Here is a 21,858-nt window from a genome sequence, read left to right on the forward strand (position 1 = left end):
CGACTAGGATCCATGAGGATTTGGGTTTGATCTCTGGCCTTGCTGAGTGGGTTAAGGATCTGGCAATGCCGTGAGGTGTGATGTACAATGCAGACATGGCGGCTCTGATCCTGCATTGCTGTGGCTGTGATGTGGTGTAAGCCACCAGCTGTAACTCCCATTCAACCCTAGCCTGGGAACTTCCATAAGCCTTAGGTGTGGCACCCCCACTGCAAAAAAAAAATTGGACATGGTTCTCTATGAGAGAACTTAGAGTCTGATGAGGGATATAAAACACACAAAAAAGGAGTTCCCTGGTGGCTCAACAGGTTAAGGGTCTGGTGTTGTCACTGCTGCGGCTTAGGTTGCAGCTATGGAGTGAGTTTGATCCCTGGCCCAGGAACTTCCACATGCCACAGATGTTGCCAAAAATAAACAAATAAACAAACAAGCAAAAACAAAAGCTCAATACAATACTATCGATGGTTTGACTTGAAAGATAAAAAGTCAGGGTTAACTTGATGAAGTGTGAGTGATAAGGATGAAAGGGGAAGAAAGATCCAGATAAAAGGGATGGTGTGTACAAATTTCAAGAGACAAGAGCATACACATAGCATATATATACATAGCACATTCGAGGGGCTGAGGTGGGGATATACTTTAAGCTGTAGAAGACCAGCTCCTATGTACAGTATTAATGGTTATGATACAATATGTTTCTAATAATAACTGCATTTTACATTTTATTATGGACCATGAACCTTGGGATTAGACCAGGATTTTCAATACTGTGGAGGGTAACATTGCTATTGTTCAGTAGTAACATAAACCTTACTCACCTAATTGATTTCTAAGTAATCTGATATTAATGTCTTCAACGTCATTTGTATTTCCTCTGGGGTTTATATGTGACTGGGATATAGTTGATGTTTAAAAATATGTGCTGCATTTAGTTGATTCCTGTTACATAAAAATTTCCAGAAGCAGAGATGGGAACCAATGTCCAGCGTGGACATTCATATAGTTAAATGATGTGCAACTGAGAGTTCCATCTGTCCTTAAGGCCCAACAGGAGTGAAGATTTAAAAATATGTATATTTTCTATAGATATGCATAGCCAGTGTTTAATTGGAACTACTAAAATTTTGGCTGGTGCAAAAGTAATATGTAAGGTTAAGAGATCAAAAATAGATTCTTGTTAGACTCATTTCCAAGTGTGTGATTCAATCTGACATTTTAGTATATACTGTTTATCAAATTTTAATTACAAAAGACACTGGGTTTCATGTGGATAAAAATTTCAAGTTATTCGATCTTATTGACAAAAAAGTCAACACTGTGATGTTAAAAAAAAACAAAAAGTGAAAGTTCATTTCTCCTTAAAGAATTCTGGATGAAATCCAAATAGAATTTGTCTTAAGATTGAAAGCAAACAAAAATAACATAATAATAATGTTAGGAAATTACTGAGCATTCCCCGTAATGATGTCTGGAATTAAAGTATAAATGGAAATGCATTTCCTTTATTTATATTTGCTGTTCTATGGCACCCTGAACAACTAGTTGTAACGTGGGAAATCTGGCCTTGTCTTAACCTACTGTAAATCACTCTGTCTCCATATCTTCATTTCCAGCTCAGCAATGTGAGCATTTGATAATGCTTCTAGGAGACTTAATTAACATTTAGTGGTTTTAAATAAAGCACTGTTACAGACACTAACAGTAATCATTTTAACTCCACTTACTTATTAATGCCAGTAAGGTAAAATGGTTGTGTTGTGATGATTTTAAAAGTCTCCAACACAGGAAGTAGCATCCATTTGTGAGTTTAGCCTTGTTATTTATTTATTAACATTTAATGGCCATATTCTGAACTCATTTCATTTATTAATTAAGTCGAAATGTCTGGGCAATCCCATTTTGTATTGGCGCCATGCTTCAAATCAAGTTGATTTTCCAAGTCTGGTGCCAAGTAAATTTATGAATCACTAAAAAGATTGCTTTGTATTGTAACTGGAAGAAACACTGTTTAAAGAAACTTCTTCATTGTGTCTTCTTAACTTTTAAAGTTATAGTATACATTAATATAATATATGCTAACCATTAAGACCTCAAAATTCCTGATCTTATCATATATGCATCTATAAGATTTCAACTGGAACAGAGTGGAAGTAGACATTTCCTTCACTAAGTTTCCCATCTTCTAGAAATTGGTCTCTTTTAATCCCACTTGTAAATTGTAACATGATGAGGAAGGAGGGGAATTAAAAAGTATTTCCAGTGAGTAACTGAACATGTCCAAAAAATGCTTAGTAGGAAACATAGGCTGGTCATAAATGTAATTCTACTCCAACATATAGATCGAAGTCATGGATAATAAATATGTATGCTGATAAAAATCAACTCAATTGAATGATAAAGAAACCATACCAAGAGACATCCAAGAAAGTAGTTTCATTTACATTAAACATACTGATAAGGAGAATCCATATTTCATTTCCCTGTGATACCAGATTATCTTGAAGCAGGACTCATATTTGCAGACACAGTGGTAATCTGTGTAATTTCTCAGACTACTGAAAAATGGTGGTTGGAGGGAGGGAAACTGAACAGAGTGGGGGAAATTTCAAAATCCAATTCTTTTTTTTTTGTATTTGTCCTTTTAATAAATTCATAAAGCATGGAAAAATGAGATGGTAAACCAATATAAATTCACATAACCTGTAACAGAAAATAACATGACTAACAAAATTTGAAGCAGAAGACAGAAGGTGGATATGATATGTAAGTGTAAAGGGCAAAATATCAACAGACAGCAACTAGATTTGGGAAACTAAAAAGAAATTCAATTATTTTAAGCTATAGGAGAACTACAGAACGAAATAGATGGGTTCAGTGTTTTAAATTTGTTATCTTTTAATGGTGAGTTGGACGATAAATTTTTAAAGTTGTAGATATAAGATATATATTTCTAATATTTTCTACCAGAAGAATTGAAAATAGGAACTCCTTTGGGGAATGGGACTTGAAGGAAGAACTTTTCTTCATTGTTGTATTGTATTGTATTTTTTTTTGCTTTTTAGGGCCACACCCACAGCATAAGGAGGTTCCTAGGATAGGGGTTGAATTGAAGTAACAGCTGCTGGCTTAGCTGATCTGAGCCACAGCAACGCCAGATCTGAGCTGTGTCTGTGACCGATATCATAACTCCTGGCAACACTGGATCCTTAACCCACTGAGCGAGGCCAGTGATCGAACCCACAACCTCGTGTTTCCTAGACAGATTTGTTTCCTTCGCACCAAGACAGGAACTCCTTCTTCACTATTTTAAACAGTCAGAATTTTTTAACCATAGGAATATCTACCATTTCTCTACTAATTGCAACTGAAATATTTGTTCAAAGTTAAAATTGGAAGAAAATAAGTGTTCGTGCTCAGACTGATGATATATGAATTTACCTTTTTTTTTTTTTTTCCTTTTTGGGGCCATACCTGTGGCAAATGGAAGTTCCCAGGCTAAGGGTCGAATCGAATCAGAGCTGCTGCAGCCAGCCTACACCACAGCCACAACAATGCAGGATCTGAAATGCATCTGCGACCAACACCACAGCTCATGGCAATGCCAGGTACTTAACCCACTGAGTGAGGCCAGGGATGGAACTAGCATCCTCATGGATACTTAGCCAGGTTCATTACTGCTGAGCCACAATGGAAACCCCTGAATTTACTTTAAATTTTCTCTTTTCCTACTTCAAGATCCATTTCTAAGTCCTTTTGTAAGTCTGGTCCACATGAAAACATGTGGGTTCATCATCATGAGTCCAATATCTACCAAAATAATCCTTGTCATATTCTAGTTCATTTCTCCCCACTGACAAAAATACACATAAGCGGAAGACCATAAAACTATTCATTATCCTGAGCTTCTTCTCACATCTTTATTCTGGTGTTCCCAAACTAACTTTTGAAAAATTCCAAATAAGGAATAAATGGAGTAAGCATTACTTTATAAGGCAAAAAAAAATAACTTAAAAATTAAAGTAATAAAATCAAAATTAAGAAGTAGAATAGAAAAGTTAAAATTCTATTTCATTTCCTTAGGCTTGTCAGGGCCATAGTTCCAGGAAAACTCTAAACATAACCAGATTAAACGAAAAACAAGTGGATATTTTTCAGGAACTAACTCAACATGTAGATTTTACTATTAAGCCCCCCAAAAGAGTTTGGATTTTAAAAACTTAATTTAATATTGCACATAGTGATAGTCATAGCATACCTTCATTCATTACTTTCTCAGCCAAGCAAGTATAATACCAAGCAGAGGGCTGTGATTAAGTCATGTTTACTGGGCAGACACTATATTCTAGCAAATATATGCTATAAATACTGTATAATAGCACAGGCTGCACAAGTTATATTCATGGTCTAATCACTGTAACCTCTTAACTCCAGGACTGAGGAAAGAAGACAGCATGTATGAAAATGCTTTGTAAACTATGGTGTATAGTGCAAAATGACTCATAGGAGAAATCTTTTCTCAGACAAAAATGCTAAAAGGTCATTTCCTTTTCCTCTGTCCTCTTCTTTCTTCTTCCTCACTTAACAAAACTGGCTCTCAGCATCCTTACTCCCATACAGCTTAAATAGTAGAAGGCAATGGTTTGTCAATGTGTCGGATATTCAAAATGCATTATAGAATACTATGTATGGTCCAAAATCTGCCACTTACTCTTCAATTTTTCATATGGTTCACAAGCTCTGGCTGAAAAGATGATTTTGTGAGAACAGGAGTTCTGGTATTAAGTCAATAGGATGGTGGGGACTGAAGGGTGTATTCATTGAATTGCCCTTACTGTGCTTCTCGTTCCCTACCGATATTACTTAACTGAATGCTGGCCTGGGATAGGCTTTTGATTGATGCAAGGTGGCCACTTATAGTGCACCTAAGATATTCTTAGGATGGATCTAAGCTCAGCAAATGATGTGAGTCATTAATTATGACTGTACTGTACACAGAAGGGAGGAAGGCAACATTTACTCCCCATAAATCTTCTTGTTTTGAGAAATGTTCGCTGAAGTATCTAGAGGTAAATATCATGTCTACAACTTTTAAGTTGGAGAATGTTTAGGGAAAAGTGTGCGTGTGTGTGCAGGATGGGGGGAAGTAAGAAAGAAGGAGAGAAGAGAGGGGGGAAAGGGAGAGAATGAGAAGATAACGGTAAAATGTTAACATATTAGAGAAACTGGGTGAGGGTAAATAGTGATTTGGGGTACTATTTTTGAGGCTTTTGCGTAAAGCATAAAATTACTTTAAATAGAGGTTTTTAAAAAATATTGTCCACCCATTTGGAAATTTTCCTATGGATGATACAAATAAGAAATATGAAGATTAAAAGCACCACAAGCCCACAGAGCATACCTTCTTGGGAGATGGTAAAACCAATGCCTTTGGGAAAGTGAGTAGTATTTAAAAAATCATGGAGGAACAAAAAACTTCAGAAGGAAACCCAGGAAGTTGCCAGCTTCATAGATATGCTAGAATATTGATAGCCATTTTTCATCTTCCAAATCTATTTACAAATTAAAAATGGAAAAATGGGTTGATTCCTTGAAACTCTTTCCAGTTATCGGATCTTATAATGAATACTCAAGAAACCTAGCTTTTCTCATGCTGTCAATCTAACTTACCTGCCTAGACATCGCTGATGTTCACTGCAAGCTTGCTAACTGCCTCTATCACCTCAGATATGATGTGCCCATGTCACCTTGTACTATAAATTTCCAAGCCTATTCTGAGAGTGTGCTGAGGGTATTAAGAGAAGGAGTACCCTAACAATCAGTACTACCCTTTAAGGGAGGCTGCCAAAATAAATTCTTTTTTCGCTTTTCACCACAACTGTATGACCTATACCATATATCATAAGTACACTATATAATATTATAAATGATGTATTTTTTCTCATAAATTCTTTTCGCACTGGAACTTCAAAACCTCATTCCACAGTAGGGAAGGATGATGGCACAAAACTAAAATGTGCATTTTCTTTGTGCACCTATTGGAGAAGAAAAACAACCCTTTCATTTCTATGTGTTGCCAGTATCCCTGAAAGCAATGGTTTAGATTAGGTCCCACATATAGGAGGAAATTCTCCTGTATCATTTCAGAGCAGGAAGAAAAGTTATTTTCTTTTTCCTTCCTTCCCTCCTCCTTTTCTTTCCTTTCCCCTTTCTTCCTTCCTTTCTCCTCCTTCCTCTTCCTTCCTTCATGTCTGTCCCATCCATCTCTATCTATCTCTCTCTTTCTCCCCTTCTTTCCTTCCTTCCTCCTTCCTTCCTTCCTCTTTCTTTCTTTCTTTCTTTCTTTCTTTCTTTCTTTCTTTCTTTCTTTCTTTCTTTCTTTCTTTCTTTCTTTCTTTCTTTCTTTCTTTCTTCTTTCTTTTCTTTCCTTCCTTCCTTCCAAGTGTCACAGAAACAATGATTAGGAAGACGTTTTAGTTTTTCTAAAAACCTAAGTTCCATGTGACAGTGTGGGTGGTGGGAAGCAAAGAAGCGTTGGGATTCTATGTTCCAGTCCAAAAAGGCAGTGTTGCTAATGCATTCCAAACACAAAAATTAGAAACAGGACTAAGGTGTCCTTTAATTTACACATTAAAAAAACTCTGAATCCCTAAATAACGGCCTGGGCATTAGGGAAATAACAAGCATTGATTACTTATAACCTCTGCCCTCAAGGTGATTATAGGGAGGGAGAAAAAACAGTGAGCAATATTATCAACCAAGTTGAAATATATAGCCTAAAATTTGGCACAACAGTAAAGTGACGAAGTCATGTACATAGGATTTTGTCAGACTTTCACCTCTGGAAATCTTTAGCCCCAGAGACTTATAAATATATTTTAAATAATCATGTGCTTTTACTGTAGAAAGGTGTTTGTCAATGAACAATATTTAAAGTACCATTAAATCATTAAGTTTTATAGTGTGACTATAAAATTTCTGATCTAAGTAATTAAAATCATGGCTCAGTGTATTTTTTATTTTATTTTTTTTGCAATACAGTTTTATCATCTGCTTGTAAAATGGTAGAAAGCTAGAATATGTTTTCAAATTCTTATCTATGAAATCTTAAAAAGAGGGGTGTTATCTTTCCTTGCATCTTAAGCGGTAACTAATTTTCTCTCTAAAAACCTATGTGAACATCTATCAGAGTCCTAATACTGTCTACAGACATATTTCTGGCAAGAAGCATAAGGCTCGTCTGAAGAGACTATAGGATATTTGATAAATACTTCTGAGAGTAATTGTCTACTGTCTTACCTTCTTGTAGTGGTCATGTCCATGATTAGCACCAGCCACTATGACTAAGAACCTGAGAGGTCAGTTGATTTTTAATTCTCCTTACTTCATAGAAAGGACTTTCCAGAGCTGAAGTGATCATTTCCTACTGGGCACAAATTATTCCAGGTGCTGCTTCTGTGTAGGGATGCTCAGTGCCAAATTTAGCAACTCATGTATAGTTTGTGCAGGACATAAATTATTTTGCATTCAGCCATGCCTCCCCCACCCCGCTTCTTCTATGAAATAGAATAAAAGGATGGAAGAGAAAGATGAATAATAGGAAAGCTTCTAGTCTCATCTTTTCCTATAAGTTATAAAAGAGTTAAGCCATTAATCAAATGAGAAGACAAAAAAAAAGAAAAAAAAAAGAATGCTTAATGAGTGCTTACCATTTAGCAGGCAGAATCCCAGCTACTTTACATGTATTAAACTCATTATGTACTTAAAGACACATAGCTGGTAAAAGATAGGGATTTGAGTCCTTGAATTTAGCTTTACCTAAAGTCCATACTCTTTTTTAATTTTTCAGTTCTATCTACCTCCATTTACTTATCAAAATACAATATACACTTAGTGCAGAGAAAATAGATATAACAAAAATGCTCAACAGAAAAAAATTTAAATGTCAATTATAACCCCACCACCTACCATTAACATATAGGATATTTGATTCCAGCCTTTTGTTCTAAGCATGCATATATCCATAACCATTTTCTCTCATACATTATTTTACAACATAATTTTAATAGCTACACAAATTTCTATCACATGCAGATAAATAACCCACCTGCCATTATTGGCCATTTAGATTATTCCAATTTTTTTCAGTCATACATGATACTAAAGGTACACACAAACTGTACTTTTATACAAATTCATTATTATTTCCTTAGGATAAATTTCTATACTAAGTATTGCTGGTACCAGAATTGCTATGTCAAGTATCTTTTTTTTTTTTCCTTTTTAAATACAGTGTCAGGTTTACCTCCAAAAAGGTGCTTCAAAATACTCTTATGGTAGCAGCGGAGAGCACCCATTTCTCTCCATTCCTTGCCAATATATGGCATTGCCTTTTGACAATGTTCCTTTTTTTCATTTTGCAAGAAAGGCAAGAGAGTCTCTTATTTTAGTCATATAGATATAAACCAAAGAGAAATTCATTGAGCTTTCATTGTATTTTATACTTGAGCTTCCAGCTTAGGTTATAAACCCATGGCTTGCAGGCATACATGCTGGAGCATTTTTTAACCATTTGGTGAATGATTATAGAGTTTGTCTTTTGATGAACAAATGAAATTTCCAATCAACAGTGTAATGAATAGAAGGGTCTGAAAATGGAAAGGTCTGCCTTGCCAGCCCGTGAAGTCCCCATCACTGGAGAAGTTCATCAAAGAATGTATGATCGATGGGCTAGGATACCCGTGGGAAATTGATTTAGATGACCTGTAAAGTTTCTTCCCACCCTAGGGTTCTACAATGGTCGTTTCTATTTCTAGAGATTACTGACTCTATCTTTTTGCCCTCACCAACTACAATATTTTTTTATACAAAGAGAGTAATTCTAACTGCTGTTCTTTGCTAGTAATTCATCCAAAGTGGGAGCAATATAAGCTGTGTTTTGAAGCCATATTTCAATACCAGAATATTTACTGAATCTAGAAAAATAACCGAAACATTAGCTCCAAGAAGTCTTAATTTTAAGATTATATACACAGATATACATCCACAAATGTGTCTATAATTACAGCTAAATATATATAAGAAACTATAGATATACTCACATATATTAAGAAAATGTCTGGGAGAATATGTAAAATATTATTTACAATAGTTGTCTCTAGGTATTGGAAACTGGGAAAAGGATGTGGGATTTATTTATTTATTTTCCACTTGAGATCCTTTTGTATTACTTGCCTGTTTTCATAACATCACGTATCAGTTCAATAATAATAATTTAAACACTTTATGAAATTAAGGGAAAACCTGGAAACAGAATTAACTTCACTTAAGTAAAAAGCCAGCAGTACCTCTTTATTATTAAATTCTCAGGAAAGGAACCACAGGTAGTCCTGTGAACTGAGCAGCCTTAAAAGTTGGACTTTATCACCATCAGGAAGAATTTTCCTTCCCAGTTTTGTTTTAAGCTTTGTTTGGTTGGCACCAAACAAAAAAACTGATGTAGAAAATTTTAGTTAAATGTCTTTCGCAAAGACAAACAAAATCTGTAGAATAATATCTTGGGCTAGCAATTTCTGAGTTGTAGCAGATATATCTTACTGTTTGGGATGCTAGCGTTAAAATCATTTTTCTGAGTTTACTGAGTACCCCTACTAAAATAGCAACAATTTTTTCTGTTCACCAAATATATACAAAGTTGAAGACTTAAAACTAGCTCAGCTTTGGTGTCCTATTTTAACATATAGAGGAAAAAAAATCCCATACTTTTAATTACAAATAGATAATCTGATCACTTTGTTTATATAAAAATAAGACATTTTATCAGGATATGTTTCTTAAAATTAAAAACTCTTCTACTTAAGCACTGTGATGTAGAGGGGGCATGCATGTGAATGCGATGGGCTCCAGAGAACTTAGAAATGAGGGAAGTTGATTATCCTCTGAAAATCTCAAATCAATCATAAAATATCAGAGGTCAAGATTGAAAACTTACCCATAAAGACAGTTCAGTATAACCAACCCCTGATTGATAGGATTAATATTTTTTATTTTGTTCTTTCTGACTTTTTCTAGAGCCTGTACCCGCTGCATGTGGAGGTTCCCAGGCTAGGGGTCTAATTGGAGCTGTAGGCACTGGCCTACACCAGAGCCACAGCAACGCCAGATCTGAGCCATGTCTGTGACCTACACCACAGCTCATGGCAATGCCGGATCCTTAATCCACTGAGCAAGGCCAGGGATTGAACCCGCAACTTCATGGTTCCTAGTCGGATTCGTTAACCACTGAGCCATGACGGGAATTCCAGGATTAACTTTTTAAAGAATAAGATGTGTCAGTTAGAATACAAGCTGAACAGCAGCCAGCGGGCATGCTGGCAGACCCAACAGAGACAGTTACGGGAAGTAGCTGTCTTGGAGCTGCCAAAGGAATCTCTGGATCCAGTTGTGCCAGGACATGATCAAATTCCTACCTCCTTCTTGCCCTGATTGCTCACTTCAGCAGTCTTCCAACTTCCCATGAAATGGGCCTTCAGGGAGAGGGCAAATTAATCCGTAATATGATAGAGTTCTAGTTTTACACATCACTTTCTTGTAAGAATCAATTTGTAGGATATTAACTATTTCTTCAATGAAATAATCCAATGTTCTGATTATGTCTGATCTCAAGGAACAGAATCTGTTTTGTCATTATGAACTTTCCAAAACCTGAACAAGTCTAGGATGGTTTTGAGACATGAGCCCTGAAGGCACTTTGATTTCTTGGGTGGCCATCCTGCCTTCTCCATGTGGCTTTGATGACCTTGTGCCATTTAACCTTTGGTCCAGTTTTTAGAGAATTGATATTATTATATATGAAAAAAAAAACAACAGAAGACTGTACGTGGTTGAGGAAAAATACATTCCAGTTAGAAGACTTAGTTAACTATTAATTCAATTGAGAATGAGGTGTTCTGATTAAGTCAGATTTCTATGAATAGAATTTTCTTTCTAAAAGAACTATTAAATAATCATTTATTATAAAAACAAGTAATGACCTTTCCATTTTAATTAGAAAATTGTTGAGGTTTTTATAAGAGAACTGACAGAATAAGATAAAAATTGACTAGAGAAGCATTTTTTAAACTCTCTCAGGAATCTGTTTATATTACCTAACACCCTATAGGGCTTACCTCATAAATGGGTGAGGAGTAAGAATGGAATGACAATACATGAAAATTGTTTATAATACCAACTGGCATATTGTAATCATCTAATCAGTGTCAGGTGACATAACAAAATATTGTTATGTAAAATAAGAAAAGTAAAATCCAAACTCATCAAATTACGTATGTGTATATGTGAAAATATATGCAAGGAGAGACATAGAAAAAGCCTTGATTCATACCAAACTGTCAGCAGCAGCTTCTGTTGGGGGAGATGCATTAGGACTAGATGAAAAGGGACTTTTGTTGTTCTTTTTATAGCATGCCTATATTTCTAGATGTTTCATAATAGAGCACATATTTAATTTTTAAAAGGAACTGATAATATTTTTATAGGGACACCAAAAGATCCACTGGTATTTTTGTGATGAAATTGCTATAAAAATGTTCATTCATAATAAATGGGTACATGTTAGGATGCTGAGATATGTATGGTTGGGAATAATTTGGATCCAGCAGATAGCTGGTGGTTCTTATTTGAATGAATGGCTAGGAATCCACTTGTAGTAACCTAGTCAAATTATTTTATCCCTGTAACCCATAGTTTCCTTATCTGTAAAATGAACATAATAATAGCTATATAGAAACATTCAGCACAATGTTTAGCCCTTTCTTAAAAAGATAAATTATTCAGGTTTATTTTAAAGTCTGAAACTTTTGAAATATATGTTTCAAAATGTAAATTTTTCCTTATAAATTCTCTGAATATTTTACATAAAGCACAATTTGGATCCATGTGTTCTAAGCAGACATCTGGGAAGTCATGGCAGGTTTCAGCATTCCCAGTTTCCACTGCTTTCTAGTGAGTTAGCTAAAATCCAAGCTTTATCCTGACTGTCTAAGCAAAGTAAAATGCTGCCAGTAATAAGCTTTTAAAACTCTTAGTCCGCGAACACAGTTAAGCACCACTACTGAGCTCTGAGCTTTGAACTGGCCAGGACAGGGAGTTCTTGGCTAGCAGCTCTTATGGAGTGGGAAGAAGTATTTTGGGTGATCAGGGTGATGGTAGTAAAAAAAAAGAAAGGGTACCATGCTGGAAACCAGGTGACTTTTGAATATGTTCATCTAAATCTTGAATATTCCTAAGATAGATGTCTTTAGTTCTTGTTCCTCCCTGGAGACCTTATGGTAAATGCTCATACAGTTTAACCTGTTTAATATTTTTAAATTGTAGAAGATCAGATACATACATTTAATCCTGGGTGTCAGCGTGAGCATCAAGGTACTCTCAAGGATGAAATGTAACAGCACAATCACTGTTTAAAGTTCAGATTCTGACCCTACCCTAGCTCATTCCTTTACTTTCTCAGTAGTCTTGAGCATTAACAATAAACCTCAATGCTTTTTCTATAAAATATTTGTGAAAACTATTTAAGATCATTATAAGATTTCAGGTAGATAATACATATAAATGTTAAACTAACATAGCACCTTGCACATAGAAAAGTATCACTGTAAGTAACCAAATACCAGTCTCAATTCCTCAGACTTCCTAAACCAGAAAATTAGGGGCTACAATTCTTCAATCTATGCTACTATACTCTGCTTGTAATCTGTGCTACTAAACTGGAAAAGACTATACATGTTTCTTTTTTGCTTTTGGATGGAAGGTGGTCTCAATGGAAGATCTGGTAACATGGGAGGTGCTATAATAATCTGGCGGAGGAGGGACCTACCATTTGATCAGTCCCATCAAATACTACTTGTGTATGATCAACAGAACAGCCATGCAATTGACTTAAAACCTATTGCTGTCATCATCCTTATGGCTTTTGAATGCCTGTGTAATGGTTGATTTTCTTATATTATTTCACTGAATTTTTACAGTGCTTTAATAGAGGTACTTTTATCACTATATTAACAAAAAGCTGAGTCCTAGAGTGGTTATGTAACTTGCTCAATACTGCATACCAGTGAAAGTGCCAAGTCTAGAATGAGGGCCACTGAGAGCTGGACAGGCCTTCCTACCAGGAAAGATGGGATAAGTCTCTGCAGGGATCAGGTTCAGGGCCTTGGCAGCCTGGTGGGTTCTACTGGTTTGTTTATATCCTAAATTGCTCCAGACCTGACTGGAATCCTGGCTTGTCTGATTCCTAAGCCTATGAAGTTGCCACCAAACCAGAGGTTCACCACTTGAGTAATGAATGAACAAAAAGGAAAGCTCTTCAGAGTAAAACAAACAAACAAACAAACAAATACATTCTCAGGGACCCCAGAGACTCCAGCCATGAATCCCAGGTTCAAAAACAGTATCTTAAAAAGTTAAAATCTTAATATATGAGAAAGCCTTTTATTTATGACCCATCACTATAAAATGGAAGGTAAAATACATATTTCCATGCTACCAAGGGAATAAACTCAAACTGTCATGAGAAGTTAAAATTTTTTCCCATAAAATTTGTGGTCTCACAAGATCAGAGGATTGTGGTTGCGCAACTTGAATGGAGTGGAAGGTCATTCTTTCCATTCAACATACATTCCCAGGGACAGGGCAGGGCTACTCAGTTTTTGGATATGTCACTATTGTCCAATTATGTATAAGGCCTATGAATTCTATCTATGTGTTTCTAGCAAAGTAACCTTACTACCTTCGTCTGCACTGCTGTGAATTTTGAGTCACTGTTTAACGAAACATGTACCAACAAGATTTATTAGACTTGGTATAATTACATTCCATGCACAAAATGACAGAAGCCACTGTTCAGGAATCAGATTTCCTCATCTCCTTGATGTCTTTATCCCTAATATTAAACCCTTAATTTGCACAGTTATCAGCCCTTTTAATTGCTTGTACGAGGCACATTTGCCAGGAGAAATTTCCTCAGCTTTATCTTTCCATCTTAACACTTATGTCTGATTTCCACTGTGGCATCCTGCACCTGCTGACATACTGATTTGTAATCTTTCTCTGGAAAAACTATATTCCCATTTTATCTTGTCAGCTATGTTGTGAACTCAACAAAGAAGGTGCCTTCCACTTCACAGCTTCTCACTTACATGCCTAAGGGTTTTCGTTACACTTTTGTTCATTAAAAAAAAATCTAAATGATAAAATAGTAAAAATTCTATTGAAATCATTATAGAACAAATACTGGAAATCTCCTAGATGAATCATGTCCAGAGCAATAAGTTCATTTAATGAAATTATAATCTTTTTGAGGAATATAAAATAATTTTTCTTTTTATTAGAAGATAATGTAATACTGGAGAGGGGGCATGGAAAAGATCAATGAGAGAAAATATCAATAAAAGCTGAGTATAAATCTATCCTTCTCAAAATTTTTGACATTTTGATTTATGTTTCTTCTAGTATCATTTATGTGCCTTGTATTTATGTGTTTTTGTGGCTAGCCCTGCATACATACCCAAAAACTTTATTAAAGCGAGAGTTGAAGAATTGAGTGGGATAGTTGAATGTTTTCATAGTAAGAGAAGTAACTAGCTTGAGATTGTTTATTCCTCGTTATGACTGCTGTATATTGCTGCTATGCAAATATATAGTGTAGTTGCCAAAAATAAATCAGGATACAATATTTTCAAATAGGTTATTCATAATGCCACTGCATTAACCATTCCAACATAATATGGAATCGACTAAAGTCTAGGATCAACGTGTAAGTTGATACTATACTTCATTACATAGGATACTTTGATGTTCTGAACAATAATTATGTGGGAAAACAAACTCGGGAAGTTGCATTAAGCCCTGACTAATTTAAAGGTCTGATTATCTTAGTTATTGCATTTATAATTGTATGCATGTCAAATTTCTTCCAGAGTAAACTGATGAAAATAATTTTCACTTTCAAACTAGAGGTATCATATGCACATACTGAGATAGCACCAAAATTTTTTGAACATCTCGTAAAAGAAAAGTGCAATATAGAATGTATTACTTAGTGGTACATGTAGATTTTGAGAGAGATTATTTATATTTACTGGAAAAAGATTTTTAATATTATGAGACATTTTAAAACAGTGCAATATTTGATAAGTATGATTAAAGTCCCATTGTTAAGAAAATTTTACAAAAGGAGTCCTCATGGACATTTAAGATAAAAAGTCCAAACATAGGACAGGACCTCTGAAGACTGACTTTTTAAAGTAGGTAGTTTTTTTGTTTGTTTGTTTTTTTGGGTCCTTTCTGTCTTTTTGTCTTTTCTAGGGCTGCACCTGCAGCATATGAAGGTTCCCAGACTAGGGGTCCAATCGGAGCTGTTAGCTGCTGGCCTACACCACAGCCACAGCAATGCCAGATCCTTAACCCACTGAGTAAGGCCAGGGATTGACCTCACAACCTCATGGTTCCTAGTCGGATTCGTTAACCACTGAGCCACACTGGGAACTCCTAAAGTAGGTGTTATGTACTACATTTCCAAGGTCTTGTGGCAGGCCTGGTGCATTGTTGGCAGCACTCAATATGTATTTGTTGATTATTGAATAAATCTATATCTGAAACAACCCTTGACATACATCATAATGGCTTCTTTTTTTTGTTTGTTTGCACTCTAGGTGTGGCCAACTTACCATAGATTTATAAAAACTATACTTCATTTTGAAGAGAAATTATTGGGATGCAGGCTAGAATGGGGGAGAAAGCACAGTACCTGGAGTCAGATGATATGAGTTCAAACTGTGATTCTGTTCACTAATATACTATGTGTGCTTGCCCTGCTTTCTCAACCATCTCTGTGCCGCAGTGATCTCATTCACAAAATGCAGATGAAAATACTTCTTTCACAGTATGACCTTAGTCTCAATTAAATGACAGAAATTAAAACAATTTGTAAACTGAAAAGTAGTGAACAAATATTATCGGGCAGACTTTTGTACCAGACATCTATTTCCAGCTTCATTGTCAATTTCCTTTCCATATTTCTGCCTTTGCTTATTATATTGTCAGATCTCCTTATCTCTAAATTCAAAATAAAAACATTTTACACACTGGGCAAATTTCCCTTTCTAAAACATCCTAATGGTTACTTTGAGTTGGCCTATTACATTAATTATATGCTTATAAATGTTCTAATATTTTCCTTCCCATACCCTTTATTATGCATAGTGATATTTATGTTCTTAAGATTTCATGGTTAAGAAGTTTGGCCACAAAAACATTTTTTCCCCCACTTCAGTCTCTTTGAACTTGCTTCCTTTACACTTTATCTCACAGACCTCTAAGACCGCCAACTATAATATTTACAGGTAGGAGTTAATAAAATGATTCATAACATAAAAAGAGATGAGAGAGACAATGATAAAATGATGCGTATGTAAAAAACTTTGTGTTGATACTCCATCCCTGCAAGTCTATATTGTATTGTGTTAGCGGTATACAAATCCATTCTAATAAGAAAAGAAGGAAGACTTAATTCCTGGAAGTCTATAGAAAGTTTTGTACATGGCAAAGGACTTCCAAGGGCAGGACCAAAGCCTGATAATTCCAGACCATCCAGAAGAAAAATCTGTGAACAAATCAAAGAAATGAGCATGAAAATGTGGGACTGTACATAATACTGTTAGGGGACCACTGACCTAAACTGCCCACCTTGTCCAGGCATAATAATAGCAGCTTGCATGAGTTGTCTCACAACAGGAGGGTTGATAAAAGAACATGCTGCTGCCCTGAAGACTAACAGGGAGGATGTAGGAGGGGCCAAGAGGAGGGAGGAGACAACCAGCCTCCCAGAATGCTTAGCACTGGAACCCATCTTGGCTAAGAGATGCCTATGCCACCAAGAAGGACCCTGAGCCACACCATTACGGGCCAAGCAAGATGACTGGCCAGATGTTGCTATGGCTGTGGCATAGGCTGGCAGCTTCTGCTCTGCTCTGACCCCTCCTCTGGTAACGTTCATAAACCAGAGACAACCTGGTACCTAACCTCGTTCCCATAAAACTGGACTGTGAGCCATGTGGCAGAGCAGTTCTCCTGGGTTCCCTTACCTTGCTGTTCTCCGCCCTTGTGCCCCTTCCCAATAAATTCTCCTGCTTTGTCAGCACGTGTGTATCCTCAGACAATTCATTTTGGAGTATTAGACAAGAGCCTATTTTCAGGCCCTGGAAGGGGTCACCAATGCCAAGGGCTCAATGCTCGTAGTAGAGGGCAGAAAAGAACACGAAACTCACAGGGACATCACCCAGCTTCTCTCTATGGGGATACTAGGAGGAGACAGGAAGAATTGCAGAACTGCATCTGTTCCATGTTTATAAGAAAACTGCCAAGTCTACATAAAAACAAATCTGTTATTTTGCAATTATGCTGAAGCTGGGGGTTTTAGCACCCACAAGAGTTATATAAAATGGGGGAAAACTTTCTCATTGGCAGGGAAATATACCTGTTTTCAGATCCTTTCCCTCTAAACTTGCATAGCCAATGTTATCATGTGTTCATTGTCTTTATACCTTTACTAAAGTGCAAAGTTGAACATGAAACATCTGTTCTGGCATAAATTCTCCTAGGTTCATAGATAACTGATGCTTTGCATAGAAAATATAATGAACAATCAATTAAAGAATCTGTCACTGATGTTGCTGTTTCTGTTTGCTTTTATAAAATGTATTTATTAATATACCATAATCACTCTACACAGCAAGATCTAGTTTGAGGAAACAGATTTTTATAAACTCTATGATATTGTCATTAAGAAAAACAGAGAAGGCTAGAAAGTATCTTTTGCTGAAAATAATTAGATTTATTTTTTAATCTTTCAAAAATTTTTAGCACATTTGCCTTGATATACTAAAATAATAAATGACAAATGAGTGCAAGATATTTGAGAGACCTAAATAGGCTCCTTGAGCTTTTTTAGTATTTTGAGCACCCAGTTAATTACCAGGTATGTCTAATAAATGCTTAGTAAATACTTGTTGAATAATACATGTGTAATGAAACATGAGTAGAATAAAATCATTTGCTTTACATATGGTGAATGAGTATACACAGACACGGACCCTATATACATACATAGACCTATGTAAGTCTCTTTATACATATTCACTTTCAACATCTGGTGCATTCCAACTGGGAAAAAAAAATTGATACTTGAGACATAAAAATTAAAATCCTTTAGTAGACTAGCTTAAAAGATCTTGAAAGAGGTTTTTAGAGCCCTTGTGTAGTTAGTGTGGTAAAAATTCTGAACATAGGCCATGATCTCTGAAGAATGGCTTTTGCACTAATATACTTGCCAACATTACTATATTCTGTGGAATTTATTCCCTCCCAGTCTTCCAAGTGCAGAAAGAGAGGAGCTAGGGAAACATCACTGGTTACTTCTTTTTCATGCAAAGCCCCAGTAGATAGGATTATTTAGTTGAAAAATCCTTTGCACCATCCTCTGGGGGACTGAGGGCCCTATTGTAACTTTCCTCCTTTTCTAAACTGGTGGAAAATGCTGTTGTTTTGAGGTCATTCTCTTTTAAAGATTTAAGAAGAAATCATTTCCTCCAACCAGTTCATTGTAGGAATAAAGGAAGTCCAGAGAAGTTAAATGACTTGCCCAAGACTTCAGGGCAAGTAAATAAGTGTGCTCCTCTAAGTACATCCGGAATAACAAGTCTTCTCAAATCTTTACTAGTTCTATTGTCCTATCCTTAGGCTAACGTTTGCAAACAGCACGGAAAACAATTGCAAATTGAGGACTGAGGGGGAAGGGTAGGAAGTGGTCATTAGCAAATCCCTAGGCCTGGGGATCACCTGCTCTTTGGGATCCAAACAGTAAAACAAGCTGTTCATAAGAGCATCAAGGACGAGTGGGCCATTGTTTTCAGAACCAGCTGTGAAGAATCAGCTCCACAGTGACCTAGGAAGGCTAAGCTGCAGCACCAAGGGGCGGGGCCTTAGTGGGGAGAGAGGAGTGAGCCAGGAAGAAGGGCTGCAGGGACCCCACCGCGCCACCTCTCGGCAAACCAGGAAGTATTTTTGCAGTAAGTGCAATGGACCGAGCCACCTTTTGAACCGAAAGTGTAAATGGGACAGCAGGCCGCAGATGGGTGCAATAACCGCAGACCGCTTGGGCTTGTCTGGGAGGCTGCGGACTGGCAGCTAAATGGTAAGCGTCTGAACAGCCAGTTGGCGTCAAAAAGTACAGAAAAGGGCGGGCTCTGCTGTCCTCACAACCGTCACCGAACGAAGTCCCGGGTAAACAAGCCTCCCAGAAGCAGCCTCCAGGCTCACACCGGCTGAGCGCTCCTCGACCCGGCGTTTCCCACACACCCAGAGCTCTGCTCGGCCACCCCAGCCACCCTCTATCACCAGCTCCCCGCCCCATTTTCCTCCGACAGCCAGCCTTTAAGCCCCGGCTCCCACTCCCACAGCTGGCATACCATACTCACCATCTCTTGCCTGAGGAGGTGAAGCTTGGTTTCCAGCCTCTCCAGGGCACTACTGGAGTGGCTACGTCGTGGGGAGATAGAGGTTGGGGAGGACGAAGAAGAGGATGACAAGGAGAGTGGGAAACTGCAGCTGCTGCTGCTGCTGCTACTCATGCAGCCGCCTCCACCGCTGCTGCTGTTGCTGCTCCCCCCGCGGGGGTCTCTGTCCCTTTCCTGGGAAACCGACTCCTCCCCACGGAGCGAGCGCACTAGGCTCTCAGGTACTTTACGCCCCAGCTTCAGCTCAATGTCTCTGAGGTCGGGCAGTGGGCCGTCTTCCATGACTTCTCAAGAACGATGAAAATGGTAATAAAAGGCTGCGGATGAGAGGCAGCAGTGGCCTCCAAGGTTGCCTGGAGCTCAGCGCACCCCTCTGGAGCCCGGATCTCTATCCTTGAAAGATCGAGTGCACCGTCTGCTCCATAACCGCCAGGGCGATATCAGCCCTGAAATCCACACAGGACGCAGCGGGTGGCAGCCGCAGTTCCCTGGGCCCTGTGACTCCCCCGACACTTACTGAGATTATAGAACCCACTTCATCTTCTTCTTTTTTGGCCACCCCACTGCCAAGTTGAGTTAATTGATATTACAGAGAGGAGGAAATTGCAAGTACTAAAGACCAAAAAGAGAGGGAAATAAAGTCTGCTTTAGCTCTGCGGGGCGGGGGAAATTCACATTATGAAAGTGTCCGTTCACATCCCATCGCCATTCACCAACTGCCCATCTGGTACCATGCGACACAAAATAATGATGTGGCCACACTCCAGGGTCGTTTCATTTTCCAGCCATATGTCTCCAAGCTTTCAGAATATCCTGGATTGTCTGAGATAATTTCTGGTCAGCGGTAGAGAAGGTCGGTAGTGTGCATAGACGCATAAAAAAAGAGAGAGTTCGTTTAGCAGAAGTTTAACGGCTTCCTCGATGCAGCAGAAATATCCTTCTTCCCATTTAGGCTGTTTGATCCAAATCATTGTGTTCCTCCAAGCCTCGGAAACTTTAAACTCGGCTGGCAGGTGGACCAAACCGGGACCAACCCTTGTACCGTATAACACAGACAAGAAGAGCAAGTGAAAATTTCCTACCCCTGCTACTGGAAGTAGTTTCAACGTCCTGTTTTAGTTCGGAGTACCTAACATGGGAATTAGATTTTTAGTTTTGCCGGAGAAATTGCGTGGTGGCCACAACTTTTAAAAAGGGTAACAAATATTAGAGGCAGAATAATGATTTTTAGATGTAGTGACATTCCCCATCCTCCTTCTTTCTATATGGCAAAATTTTAACTTTAGAAGGCTTGCCTAATAATTCTATACTAGAATAAACTGTAATCATTTCACCAAATGTTCAATGAGAATGTACAACAGAAGTTATTTGTCTTCCTGATGTTATGGTATGTCTCCTCAAGCAGATGTGAAAAGTTAAATAGAATATATGACTACAGAGGATAGTTATGGATTTTAAAAAGAGGAATTTGCTGAGATATTTTTACCTTAATTATGTCAGAGGAATATTGGGTATAACTAGAGAAAAGTTGTTTTTGCTAATTTATCTATATTGTTCAACCATTTAGAAGAAATCTGAAGCATGCCATCAATTGATCTATTGATACTTCTACCGAGTAAGTTGTTATCAGCTCTATGGATTATAGTTTTGATTCAACATTGAATTTGTGTTGATAATCTTCAAGTAGAGGATGCTATTTTCAATCCAATAAACTCTAATGTTTTGGGTTGCATTAGAATATTTCAATATGTAGGCCCCTCTCTTTCAGTGACAAATAAGTATTTGTGTTCTTGGTCCTTCTCAGAGATATCACTCAGGTCATAAGCATATAGGCATATACATCTCAGAGACTGTTTTTAGCAGAGATTCATCCAGGAAGCCTAAAGATAAGAAACAAGCCTTCTGAAAGAAATATTTCATGTCAGGGAAAGTTGCTCAGGTTCTCTTGCCAATGTGTCAGAAATTGTGTGTTCTTTTCTTTTTTAAGAAGTGAGGAAGTTGTAAATTAAGTGGCCCATTTTGAGTTGGAACAACCACTTATGGAATCAAAGGAGAACAAGACTAAATCTCAGCTCACTGATAAAACTACATGCTTTGTCCTAAGTTTGGAAAATCACAAGCTCATTGGGTAAGAACTGCACTGTGACATGTAATTATAGAAACCTTGTATTATAGTAAAGGACAGGTTTTTTTGGGTGTGTGTGTGTGTGTGTGTGTGTTTTGGTTTTTTTTTTTTTTTGTTATAAAGCCCTTACAAAGTTCAGCAGAGGGCTGACTGAGCAGAGTA

General features: G+C 37.3%; 1 protein-coding gene across 1 annotated transcript in view; it reads right to left on the reverse strand.

Moving 5' to 3' along the window:
- The window catches only part of LURAP1L (leucine rich adaptor protein 1 like), a 56,460-nt gene extending 35,871 nt beyond the window's left edge, over positions 1 to 20,589 (reverse strand). Inside the window, exon 1 of the mRNA XM_047767647.1 lies at positions 19,533 to 20,589. Coding sequence (XP_047623603.1) covers positions 19,533 to 19,853 — 321 coding nt within the window. The 5' untranslated portion in view covers positions 19,854 to 20,589. The remainder of the gene's footprint in view (positions 1 to 19,532) is intronic.
- Positions 20,590 to 21,858: the final 1,269 nt, after the last annotated feature.

Source organism: Phacochoerus africanus, chromosome 2, assembly GCF_016906955.1.
Source record: "Phacochoerus africanus isolate WHEZ1 chromosome 2, ROS_Pafr_v1, whole genome shotgun sequence".
Classification (NCBI taxonomy): Eukaryota; Metazoa; Chordata; class Mammalia; order Artiodactyla; family Suidae; genus Phacochoerus; species Phacochoerus africanus.